Source organism: Macrobrachium rosenbergii, chromosome 11 (assembly GCF_040412425.1).
Source record: "Macrobrachium rosenbergii isolate ZJJX-2024 chromosome 11, ASM4041242v1, whole genome shotgun sequence".
NCBI lineage: Eukaryota > Metazoa > Arthropoda > Malacostraca > Decapoda > Palaemonidae > Macrobrachium > Macrobrachium rosenbergii.
In genome coordinates, this window is record NC_089751.1 from 2,303,438 (window position 1) to 2,317,679 (window position 14,242).

Consider the following 14,242-nt stretch of genomic DNA (forward strand, 5'->3'; position numbering starts at 1 on the left):
GACATTGATGGAAATTTTATCCTTGCTACAATTTTTTATGAATATTGTAATATAGAGCTGTTTCTGTATCTTTGTTAGGGAGGCAAGTCTCCTCAACAAATTCTAAATCATATATACATATACAGTAGTGTGTATGCATGGATAGTATATATGAACAGATATGTATATATGAACAGATATGATATATATATTTATATATATATATATATATATATATATATATATATATATATATATATATATATATATATATATATATATATATATATATATATATATATATATATGTATGTATATATATATATTTAAATATTTCTCACATGAAATCCCTTTTAAATTTATTTATCTATTTATTTTTTAGTTTATTTTAATTTATTACGGCGTAAATAACCTAGTTGTTGTTATGCCAATTTTAATAGCCATAATCACTCAATAAGTTACTGTAGTTTCAAAATACTCTATAAACAGATTGGCTAATACTGGACTGAGGAGCTGCCATGCTGCAACCCCATTTTTGTTTGTAGAAGGAATCTCCGAACGAAAAGAAGTTCGAAACAAACAGTTCAACTTTATATTTGTTTGAATTCATTTGTTTTCTTTTTCTTTATCATTTATTATGGCAATTTATTCTGTAACTGAATACAGTATTTCTTCTTCCGTTGTCGGACTCCATTCCCTTTTGAAGCCCTTGGGACTGAAGTATTCTGTTTTTCCGACAAGGGTTGCAGCTTGTTAGCAATAGTAACAATGATACCGATGCCTTTATCACCAGTTTGATATCAGGAAAACTAACCCGGGGCAACTACCCTCCGGATCATTGTCCCCTGAAAATTTCCCCATTGGCAACTACCCCCAAGACTATTGCCTTCAATAGGAGCAAATTAAACAAAACTGGTGGGTTTGGAGAGCAAAGACTTGTCTGGATTCGGTTTTCTTATGAGGGAATTTTTCTAGGGGACGATTACCTGGTGGGCAATTGTCTTAGGGCCATATACTTCCTCGATATAACCAGGGCTTTGGGAAGATCCCAGAAATGCTTAGAGCTAAAATTCCATGAATTCTGTTATATCGATGTTTTTCTGACAGGTTTTCTGAGTAAAACGTGTTAGAGAGTTCTGCTGTATTTCAATGTGAAGGCAATGATTATCCGTTTTGATGTATATATTATATATGTGTGTTTTTTTTTCTTTTGTTTGTGTGCAAATTACAAACCAGTACTTTTACATTGATTAATATTTTTTTTTTTTGTTCTCTTGTCTTTGTTTTATTCACTGACATGCGCTGACGTCCTTGGATCAACAAATGCAAGATTTTTTTTCTTTTTACCATTCACTTTATTACATTCCATACAGTTAAATAATGATTGCCAAGTTTGGGTCAGTTTTCAATACCTTCTTACTTTAATTCCTCATCATATTGTAATGAGCATTTTTCTAATTATTTGTCAGAAGTAAAAACTGACTTGTTCAGATATTAGATAAAACAAATCAATAAAACCTAAGCATGGACGAAGGGAGGGAGGGTGTCCAAAAGATGATGGTTTCGCTCCCGCCCCTGAGATTGATAAAAATCAATATTCCATTTAATTTCCGCTTTGGCCACTTAATGTAATTCCGAGGTCAAGAGTATCTGCAGAAACATGGGCAGAAACCCGCATGAAAATGATAAATTGAAAAACAGTTTTTCTTTCAATGACAATTTGTAGGAACTAGCAATATGTGGCCAAACTATGTATATATATATATATATATATATATATATATATATATATATATATATATATATATATATATATATATATATATATATATATATATATATATATAAATATAATTATATATACATATGTGTGTGTGTGTGTGTGTAAGTAATCATCTCTTGGACCAATAAATCATTAACAACAGGATAAGAGAAAAAATCAGAAAATCAGAAGCACAGGAGAGATCTCTGGCGACAGCGTTGGTCAGTGACGCCAAAAGAGAGAGCGCGCGAGAGCGACGGCAGGCAGGACGAGCGCCAGGAGCGCAGACGCAGAGTGAACGCCGCTGCCGTCTTTCCCGTCAATGCCGTCGATGACGCCGCCGTCCCCACCATCGCCGTGGCCTCCGTCTGTAACGGGAATAGAAAAGACTTAGACAGTAACATAATATCTACGGTTACGAAAATCATATGCTTTTTTTTATCGCATTTTTACATCCGTTTAAACTCATGTGACTATTACGCTGTAAAAATAAACTGTTTCATCTTCCTTGCCAATGCATACGAAGGTATATTGTTCAAGAGAAATTTAACCCCGAAGAAATTTATAGTTGAGATTTCCCATAACACCTCTCATTTATATATATATATATATATATATATATATATATATATATATATATATATATATATATATATATATATATATATATATATATATATATATACATATATATACATACATACATATCCGAACAGGGAAGGGGCCAGGCATGTTGATATCATGACTTGATTAAAGTTGCCGACGTTCCTGGGCCACAAGTCCCGTTTTCAAGGCTAAAAAGACAAACAAATTTATAATCATTAAATCGACTCGGACAAGAACGAAAATTCAAAATTACACATGCGAGCGATAGTGAGCATCTGCTAGTATATATATAAGTTCCAGTTGTTTTATTTACTAAGAACATACTGTAATCGCAGTTGTAATAACACATTGATAAGGTGCAGTAAAACCCATTAATATCTGTCCCTGCACCTACACCAAGATTGGTCAGTTGTTTGTATATGACCAGAAGGTAAACGGGGCTGGCGCTGCCTCTAGACTTTTGCTGAATATTATTAGTAGGGTTAATATAGCTGTGGGTATGGGTATGGATATAGGTATGCATATGGGTATGGTATGGTATGCATATGGGTATGGGCCTGGGTATGGAATAGTATGGTATGGGTATGGAATGGATATGGGTATAGGTATAGGTATGGGTATGGTAAGGATATGGGTATGGGTATAGGTACGGGTATGGTACAGATAGGGTATGGGTATCAGTATGGGTAATGTACTGATATAGATATAGGCATGAGTATTGTATGGGTATGGGTATGGGCATGTGTATGGAATGGATATGGGTATGGGTAGGGGTATAGGTATGGGCATAGTACAGATATGGGTATGAGTATGGTATGGATATGGGTATGGTAAGGATATGGGAACTAGCAAATGCGAGCGATAGTGAGCAAGTTCCAATTGTTTTATTTACAAAGAGCATAATCGCAGTTGTAATAATATATTGATAAAGTGCAGCAATGTACAAAAGATGACCATAATTGCCTATGTTCATCTGCAAAGGAACACAAACTCTACCATCGAGATCGGTGTCTCCCTTCCCTATGTTACAAAGTGGTTCCGTGCAGTAGGTCTGGTACGTCTTGAAGCTGGCATCTTCCGTTAAGTACATTCCATTCTTTGGGCAATTATCTTGGCAGGACCGACTGAACGAACGTATACCTGTTGAGGAGTCCATAAGAAGAACGTTTAGTTTGCAAATAAGTTACGAGAGAGAGAGAGAGAGAGAGGCTCCTAAAAGCAGAATTTTAATGATTTGTAATATATTTTTTTTTTTTTGAAGAATTGCTGTCAATCATGTAAGCCATTTTCATTTCTTGCAATAATAGGCAATGAAGTTAGTTCACATGATCACTAAGGATGACTTTGAGAAGAAAATGTATTAGCCATTTCAATTTCCAACGTGGCTGCCACTTTCCAACATGGATACCATTTAGCTTGTAAATTCCGCAATGTAACTGAAATTGTTAGAATTGTTTGATGAACGTGGATTCTGATATATTCACTAAGTTTTAAGCTTCACAGCCATTTGTGGTCTTGATGCTGATTCACATCAATGAAAAATAATGAAAATGACAGGAGGATATTAACTCACCAGAACTACAAGATGAGCCTATCAGGGGCTTATCACAGAATACAATAATAAACATAAACCAGCTAGTTATATGAGACGCGAAATATTTTCAAGTATTTTGCTTACTGATAATTTAGTTGGATAAGCAAACTCCCTTCGACCTTTTAGTTATGACGGCTTTTGCAGGAACCAGAGCCAGTTCTGACAAGGCGACAACGAAACACCTTGTGCTACGCCGAATCGCCTGATCTCTCCCTCAGTGGAAAGAGCAATTTTCAAACATATTTCTTGCAGTGTTGAATATCGTTTTATTTTCACATATATAAACAGACAAACACCAACACACACACATTTTATATAATGTATATATATATATATGGTTGCATGTCTTTTGGCTGTAGATGTCCTTTTATCCTACAAGCAGTCCCCTACCTGGTGATTCGGCGTATTCTTGCCGAAAAATGGTGCAGCACTCTTTCTTACAATCAGTGATGGGACTCCCAGTGGGCACATTATCCGGGTCGTTGACGCAAGTCATTTCGCCGTTAGTACTCACACATGTGTAACACCGGATAGATTTTTCTCCATCTTGTTAGAAAAAAAGAGAAATAAAATCATAACTGTATTTGGTAATTAATTAATATTGCAGTAATAGAAACAAAATCGCCAAGAATGCGAAAATTAGAAAATGTTTTCATAAGGAGTTTAACTGTAACGTTTGACATCATTGAGGAAGTAATATGAACATCCAAAAACGTAGAATAAACATCATAATCAAGAGAAAATACTCATTATCAACAGGTCCAGCAATGTCTATATTAAGTCTAGGCCACGCCTTACCAGGTGAGGACCAGAAAAGAACTTGAGCTTGGAATTATTGAAAATTTGCAAAATAACAAATATGACAATCATAATGTGATTAAAACAAAGCACCAATGCTTAATGCAAGCATTAGCTAGGCTACGAATTTTGTGCCCTTTACCAGATAAGCCCAGGAGGGATTTATGGTGTGTACGAGTCTCAAATTCCATACTAAGTAAGAAATACCTAAATCTACTGAAGACAAAAACAAAAGCAAGCCTTTCCCGGTCTATCTAAGCATAGTTCTGTTCAGAAGATGTGAGCTTTTTACTTGGAGAATACACAGACTTCTCCTTTCCACTAACTCATTGTAGCAAAACACAACCTACTCCAACAGGTGAAGCATCAGCGTCGACTATTTAATGACTCTCTCCATCATAATTACCCAATAATAATGAACCTTTTGCTTATTGTTATTTCAGTTTCAAATGCATTTTGCTCATCTTGACTCCATTTAAAAGTCTTATTCTTCTTCAGCAATTCATATAAGGGAGCCAATTTCACAAAAAAGTTCTTGATAAATTTACGATAGTAAGTAATAACGCCTATAATTTATTGAACCTCTGACACACGAGAAGGATGAAACGCATCTATGATGGCTTTAACTTTCTTGGGGGAAGGCCGAACTCCTTCACCTGAATTGGATAACCTAGACAGTAACATTGATAGCAGACTTTTTCTTGTTTATCTCAACATTATGCTCTTTCAAAATCTGTAAGATTTATGAAGTCTGAGGTCATGCATTATTCAGTTTCACCACTCTCAATGATGTCATCTAAATATGCCTTGTCGCCATCAATATCTATCGAGAAATTAGCAACATAGCTCTAGAAAACGGCCGGGGAAGAAGAGAGACCAAATGGTAACCTTCTAAATTCAAACAGACCCTTCTAGGTACTTATCACTAAATACTTTTGACTGTATATGTAAATATTCATTTTTCAAATCAATAGTGGAAAACACTTTTTCTTTACCAATCTCTGTTATAATTTCATCAGATTAAGGTAATGGATACCTTCTATATATTGGTTTAAAATAAGTCACCACAAGTATGATCTGACTGTTTATCAGTCTTCATAACTAATAATTGGGCCTGGCCAGTTACTAAAGATAACAGGTTCGATAACATTATCTGTTATCTAATAAAGTGAGACATTCTTTACCATTGACTCACAGTGATATGGAACAATTCGGTGTTCACTGAATTTTGGAGTTTAACCCTGTTTAACATTAATGTTAGTAAGAAAACCAACGACAAGTTTATTAGGACTGACTTCGTAACTATCAAACAAATCTCCCACACTTCCATTAACGTTAGTGACACTAGACAATGAATCAATATCCATCAAGTAGATACCAGTCTTTCTCATCAAATCTTTACCACACAGGTTTGAATTATTGTTTCCTATATCATAAAAAATCTGATCTACATGATAATCATTATAATCAATGTCTACGGACACTTTTCCAAAAACTTTCGTTTTACATCATCATAAATCGGGATAGTCTAATGAACTATCCCAGCCTACTGATACAGTCATAACAGTTGCACCAGAATCCACCTCAAATGGAACTTGCTTTCCCTTTGAGAGTAATTTAACAACGTACTTCTTTTGCTACATTTATAGTGTTAGCTGACACAAGTTGCTCCTCTTGCTTTCGCTTGAAATCACTACATTATGCACTACTTTGACAATGTTCCTTTTCTCATTTAATATTGATATTCACAATCGCAGTTTACAGCCAAAGACTTAAGATCAGCACATAATTCTTGTAATGACTCATCTGTTTTTCCTTTTTGCCGGAAAGCAAGCAAATTATGGTAATAACTGGGTTTTGCATCATAATGCGCTTTAAGCAAAGCTTTTAAATCGTGATATGATTTAGATTGCAGTATATCTGGTGGACAAACATTTCATAACATTGCAAAAAAACAGTTCCAAATGCCATCAACAGGAATTTTTCTTTCGTTTTACCTGTTATGGACACATCAACAAAACTTGCTTCCAACAAACTTAGCCATAATTCAAAAGAATTCTTGGTCGGGTTAAAAGATTCACCTTCAATCTAAGGGTTGGCTGTGTTGCATGACACCGGACAGCCTAATATTATAAGCTAAACCTTAAATAGTTAAAGAAAACCATAGGTTACAGTAGGTAATCAGTATTCAACAAGAGTCACAGCAGTTACCAGTTGCATAGCCAAGTAACTTTAAACAATCCATAAAACAATAGAGATATCAAGTATAAAAGTATAATCTATGTATAAAAACGAGCATCTACCTTTGCTCATGCCAGTCTGCCTCTATTTGGCCAATATATAGTCCTCGGGTCTCTGGATACCCTCACTAGACTTCCCTATTGGTTTCTAGCGTTCTGCTAAGCTTAGCCCGAGAGAGCCACCAAGTACCAAACCACAAGCTTCACCATCTCGTCAATGTCTCTTGGTACTCTTCCCCAGAAGAATAGTTCCTTCTTGGTTGAATATGTGCTGAAAAACTGTTCGCTGATGAGTAAATTACCAAAATCACTAAACCCTTTGCTGCATTCACCCATTGCAGTCCATCCAGTGAAATATCTCTGTAGCCTAGCTAGAAACTGTTATGCAATCTCGCCTGTTCTGGCCCAGTCTCCGGGAATTTTTCATGGACTACTCGTCTGTCATCCCATCTCTTTTAACAAGGCCTTTTTCAGGCTATCACATTAAAGGGCGTCATCATAAGACATGCTATAAAAAATCTTGCAGACCCCTACCTGTTAGTAATGCAAACAGTCCACTCATCTCTATAGGCCATCTTTGGCTCCTTGCAAATCTCTCAACTCTTTTAATAAAAGTGTCCATGTTGCCACGTTTTTCATCAAACCTCGGAACATGGGTTTTGCAGTGATTATAGGGTTACTAGTGCTGCTTACCTGTCTCTCTCAGCTGTGAATCTTATTACTTAAATTTCATGTTCCTGTTGTCGTTCAGCTTCTGGTCTGTTTCTCAGCTTCTTGACTTGCTGCCTCTCCTATTCTTTCTCTAAAAGCTCTTTACCTATCTGGTTCTTATTTGGCTGCTTCTTTTTCCCTCTTGTCGCTCTGCAGGGGCCTTAATTTACAGATCAGTCAGAAACTGCTTCAGCTGATCTCCTTCTAGACCCATCGCCTTGCTCAATACGACAAACTTTATAAGCTTAGTTGTCATTGTAACTTCTGTTACGCACACTGTATGCTAACACTAATATGTCACAAAATGTGATATATATATATATATATATATATATATATATATATATATATATATATATATATATATATATATATATATATATATTATATATATATATATATATATATATATATATATATATATATATATATATATATATATATATAGTATATGAATGAATTTTATCACATCACTGTGATTCATATACGAGCATTAAGCTACAAACGTCCTTTAATATCCCATTCGCTCTACCTAGGAAATAATATATTTTCAGATATGTTACCCGAAGGGGAATTTTTTTAGATGATAATAAGTTCGTCGTCTAGTGGGCTCGAACCCCGGAAGACAAGAACTCAGGACTGCAGTGACAAAATGGTGGTGGTGGGAGCTGTACAGAAGTAAATGACAGTCTTACATTTTACTTTGACAGTTAGGTTAAGTATTATTAGGTTAGATTAGGTTAGTTTGATAAAGACATGCATCAAAATATTAGTGAAGAAGAGACAGTAAAAAATAATAATAGAAATTACCTATGTATGAAGACATACGCACAAATGCACAGCTTATCGATAAACTTCAGGATCTGATATCTATAAAAATAAATCTAATAAAATAAGAGTGAGGCTACCGTGTCACCTTTAGAAATAAATCAGTACAGATAATAAAAAAAAACATGTAATACAAAATATGTGTAAGTTTATATTGGTAGAGTTCGTGGGGTTGGCAGCAGCAGGTGAAGTTAGTAGCGTGGGTCTGTGAGGCTGAAAAATGTGCTGAGTTACCTGGTGTATTGTAGAAAAACAGCCAATACTTTGGTAACACAGTGACAGCCTTGTGAATATTTACAAATACTTTTCCACGGTTGTCATCTTAATATTTACTGAAGAAAGACTGAAGTTCTCATTACTAACTTAAACTTCTAACCAGGCATTTAACAAAAGTGAATAACGTGCATGCATATGCAGACGAAGCCTTTGTGATACTGGCTAATCTACTCTTAGATGAACAAGGCAGGTAGTGGCTAAAAATGTTTGAAGATCGCTCATGAGCAGCAGGGGCAAGGGACAGGTGACTATGCAGTTGCCCAATGCACTAGAGAGTAAAGACCATCTGTACACACGATTGGCTCCCAAAGGAGTGCTGCCAAATTGCTGAAGATGACTGCAGTTAGACCTATGGGCACCCCGAAATCCCTCAAGCCTCGCTCACTGAGACGAGCTTGACCTGAACTCGGGATCACCAACGTCAGACTAAGGAAAGAATCTGATTAAACACCTCATCTCCATAGCATTAACCTTGAAATCAAATAGACTTCATTTCATAATATAAGAATGTCTTCTTGAAGTACAAAAATGGATCCGCTGTCAATACTTAGCGAAATCATTTCTGAAATAATAACTACAAAGTAACATATCCTGATCGCTAAATAAGTTACGATATACTGTTTATGCCATAAGCCTAAATCTACGAATTAAATTTTCCGAAACATATAGTCAGGTATTTTGGAGCCGAAAAAAGAGCCTAGAGATGTATGATAATATTAGCTCTAAAAACCATCCTCTAGAATCATCTCTAGCTTTCACAGAAGACTTCACAAAAAAAGTATTTATTCAAGCATTGTTTCCAAAGCGACTATCAATTTTGGTGGTCATATAAGCCTGACGGTGTCCTTATTATGTTCAGTTACTTATCAAAATAAAATTCTAATTTAATTTTAAGACATTTACAAAGATATAATATTGAGAACCATGCCACCTTCAGTTTCACACAGATCATATATTATTATTATTATTATTATTATTATTATTATTATTATTATTATTATTATTATTATTAAAAATGCCTTCTCCATTAGATGAATTATGAAACATGAGGCATTCATATTACCATACAGGAAAACCAATAAAGGGTTTGGTTGTATTTAAACTTTGTACGTGACTTTTATCACTGTTACGCTGATGTAATCAGCAGTGAATACGTTCTAACTTTCTTATCAGCAATAACTCAACGAAAATTGCATGCAACGAATAATTAACCAGATAAATGGAAATAACCTATGAAATAAGGAGTGAAATATACAATCAGAATTTAAAGACGCAAAATGAGACAGCAATATTGACACTTAATTATTAAAACTAAAAATAGAAAGTTATAAAATGTGCATAATTTAAAGATTGTTAATACCTGCTGTTACTGACGCAAGAAATATGATGGCTGTGATCTGGAAGATGCGCTTAACGAAAGAGTACATTGTTACAACGAACGCAAGCAACGTAAACCACAACCAACAAATGCAGCTTGATATTTCACCACTGACTTGACGACTGGAGGAACTTCCATCCTTCCTCTGTAATCTTATCTGGTTAAAAGGATTTACGGGGAGAAAGGAAAATATGCGTTATTACCTTATCTGATATATCAACCCAAACACTGGGCGTGAAAATTATCTGGGTATATTAGTGTCCGATGAAGAATGAAGAAAATCAGCCTGGAAAAAATGGCGTTTAGTGACTCATAAAATACAAAAGAAGGTCGAGACGCGAGAACTTCAAATTCTTGAAGAGAATGATGAGTAGCGGTTGATCGTCGAAGTTGGCGACTTCGTTAATCATATCGGGAATTGTGAGGTCCAGTTGTAAGGACTGGGGATTGAGTGACATACTGGTCTTGAGCATTTATTTGATAGATGAATTTGATTCTGCTCCATTAAAGAACCTATGACCCCAAGAATAAAAGAACATTAATTCTTACAAAAATAGATAACTCCTATACAAAAATGAATTGTTTGATATCGAACAGGTAACTAATACTAATCATTTCTTCAAAAAACTATTACATAAAAATAAAATTCACAACCTGGCGAGATATCACCGCACATTTGCAGTATTGAAATTATAGTCTTAATTGAACTTTTTAGCCAGATAATAATAGGAGACACTATACGAGCTGGCGTAAAAATTAAGAAAACTCAGTACTAAATTTCTCTCTTGATAGACACTATTTTCACACAAGAACATTTCTAGGTCAGTTTCATGATGCAGATTCGTCGATGTGACTGTAGGTGACCCCCAGGTGAGCGGAGGTGCTGAGAGCCCCGTCTGGGAAGTTGGTCGGTAGAATCAGTAGTTAAGAACAGAGAACTGCTTCCCTGGAAAGGCTGCTATATCCAACACAGTCAGCTACAACAGAAAAAAGGTCCCAGTAAGAAACTTCAAGTGAGCTTAAAGAGAAGAGGTAAGCCATCCCTAGAACCAAAGTCAGGCAATGTCAAGGACATACATCGCCATAGTTTTAGACCTAGAAATCACATGGTTTAAAAAAAATATATAAGGTTGAAGTTAAATGGAAGACTGAGAGAAATGTTTATTATATATAAGATGAAAGCTAAATACGAATTCTAAATCGTAAAAATCTTGTTATCTTTACGAAACACAAAAAATCAATACTAATATCAAAATCAGTTTCGCTCTTCAGAGTTCAGCCACTGATTTTTTTTTCTGGAAGGACCTCCGCCACTCTAGACCTAATGCACTGGCTCAGATTGCTCCACTGTTAGCGGTGTACCTCTGGCTACCCCATCTCTGTAATGGCAGTATAAGAAAGAGACCTGATCTTTGTACAACACAAGAGGGAGCAGATGTGGTCATCACCCAGCAGGTCATTCATCTGGCTAGTTCTTGTAAACTCAGAATACGTGTCATTGCTGATGTGCTTGTTTTGCTACTTCATCACTACAAAACAAAGAAGCTCACTTGCAATCTGGTTATGACTGGTACAAGTTCAGGGAGAAAATGTGTAAACATCGAGGCCACAGTTGAGAAGCACAATGATAACTTAGACAATGTTTTAGCTGCTCATGTGCTTTCGGGATATGACAGTGTGTCTTGTTTGTGGGGAACTGAGAAAGAGCAGGAAAATTGCTAAATTGCACTGATCATCCGAATAAAAAAGTCAAATACTCTTTCCATAGTAGCTACAGACCAGTAGCCGTTACCAGAAGTGTCAGGAAGGTGATGGAAAAAAATCATCAATGCCAGACTCGTATGACATTTGAAAGGTAAAAATCTGCTTTCACACCTTACCAGTTTGGATTCTGGAAAAACAGATCCACACTAGGCCCCATGCACAAATTATCAAATCAAATCCAGCAGGGTTTGCTAAGCAGTGTCAGATTACTGGGGTTTTCTTCGACTTGGAAGATGCTTATGATATACCCTGGCGTAATGTGAGCATATAAAGAAACTGTGATACGATTCATAGACTTTTTCGTCAGAGAGATATTCTAGAGTAAGAGTTGAGAATTACGCATTAAATCCCTCTCTGCAAGAAGAGCGAGTCCCTCAAGGTAGTGTTCGCAGAGTCACTCTTTCACTGTTGCCATTGATAGTACTGTGGCATATGTACTACCACCAGGAAGAGGTACATGATTTGTCAATGACTTGGAGTCTTGGAATTATATTGTACAAGATATGATGCAGTACCTACCGGTGAATATATGTAAAGAGCTATACCAGTGCAGTCAACAATTGGGTGGATGAACATGGATTTAGATTTTCTACATCCAAAACAGCTGCCATCCGATTTTGTAGACAACTGATGAAATAATCCCAACTCTTGTTCTAAATGGAAATATATTAAGAAAGTAGAATTTTTAAAGATGATTTTATATGAAAAGCCGACTCAGTCAAGCCACACAGCATTAATCTCAAACCTCTTTAATGCAACAGGTAGATTCAAACTTGACTTAGTCTGCCAAGCGTATTCCGTTTCCAAATCAAAACTAAAAGAACAAGATGAGTACACAATATGGGTCTTGGAATCTGCACAAGAAGTTTCAGAATTTTACTTGTTGAGAACCTCTGTGAAGATTCACAAGCACTACCACTGGGTCTAAGGAAAACTCAAGCTGGGTTTGCAGTGGACCACATGACTGAAAAGCTTAAAAGGGAATCCAGCATTTATGTTCCTGGCAGAATGTGATTTAGGACAACTTCACACAAAATCTTCTAAACCTTTCCGGATCAGGCCTCTAGAAAAGCTTGAGGATAATAACAGCAAAACTCCAAAGATCCTTGAAACGGACCATTCAAAGATCCCTCTACTGTTTTTTCCAAAACCACGTATATGTACTAAAATTATAGAGAAAAAAGATCTCCTGGAAGGAGCGATAAAAGGTAAATCTTTAGAACATGATAATACTCATAAAAATGGAAGGAAAATGTACACTTATCAATGGAGAATGACGCGCATTGAAATAAGCATTATATCAATAAGGGGGCTCTCATGCCCGAGCACTCCCCCCGCCCATGTTGCGATATGAGTGAGAACGATGAGATATCTTATCATCTGGTAGTGGCCACACCTTTTCTTAATCAAGATAGGATTATCACGTGTTAACATCCGACTTTAATCTCCTCCGCAATGCCAAATGAATGTGACGAAAAGTGAAAAACTAGAAAGCGAATGACGTTCCCTGAAACTTCGTACTTGAATTCAAATATTTTATTTCCTCGTTATTGGTGTTATAATTTTGAATATTATTTGAGGTATTTTTCTGTTTTTCTTTTTATCTTAGCTACAGGTAATTTCAGTCGTCGCCCTGAAAGCTAAAACATACAATAAGTGTGCCTCTCTAACCCACCATTGTGGGTTATGTGAACCAGTTTGGAAATAGACGCTTAAAATTCATCAGAATGGTGTTTCAATTGTCCCTTTTTGGTGTTCAACAGAATTTATAACCAATAAATACAAAACGGAGAAAAATGGCAGAGACTGCAGTTTTCCCGTGCCTTACTGCTGATTTTGCTGATACTGCAAATGTGACCTCCTAAATACTCGTGGAAAGCATTGAAGAATCAGTCTGAAACTGCAGTAACTTGTGTAGTTTGTGTTTCACAAGCCCAGTAGGTGGCATATCTGCAGCTTTCCATTTTAGGGCAGTGTAACGGTCAATCATTTTGGGCAGAATTAGAAAGTATATATGGTAAGATAATACAATGAAACCTGCAATTTGGAAATCGGCTTGGGAATTAGACAAACTGTTGCACAACATCAGCAATATGCAGAAAGCCTCAGTGATTAGCCCTTTAGGAATGCAAAAGAAACTAGTAAATCGGACTCGCCATCTTTTCGAAGTTTGTTGCCTCTCAAGAGGTCAGTTTGTTCTGAAAAGCTTCGCACAGACAGTTTTCAGTGACTTGCAATGCTAAAGTATTTTGGGGATGCTTTAGGATGATGCTCATTTCTGTTTTATAGTCGTTACGGCCATGTCT

General features: G+C 36.0%; 1 protein-coding gene across 1 annotated transcript; it reads right to left on the reverse strand.

Moving 5' to 3' along the window:
- Positions 1-1,310: 1,310 nt before the first annotated feature.
- On the reverse strand, positions 1,311-10,312 carry LOC136843542 (uncharacterized). The gene is made up of 4 exons (XM_067112075.1): positions 10,155-10,312; positions 4,332-4,487; positions 3,344-3,487; positions 1,311-2,109 (listed from the first exon to the last, which is right to left on the reverse strand). Exons 1-4 carry the CDS (start codon positions 10,219-10,221, stop codon positions 1,964-1,966), a joined length of 513 nt encoding a protein of 170 aa, XP_066968176.1. The 5' UTR covers positions 10,222-10,312; the 3' UTR covers positions 1,311-1,963.
- Between the last annotated feature and the right edge of the window lie 3,930 nt (positions 10,313-14,242).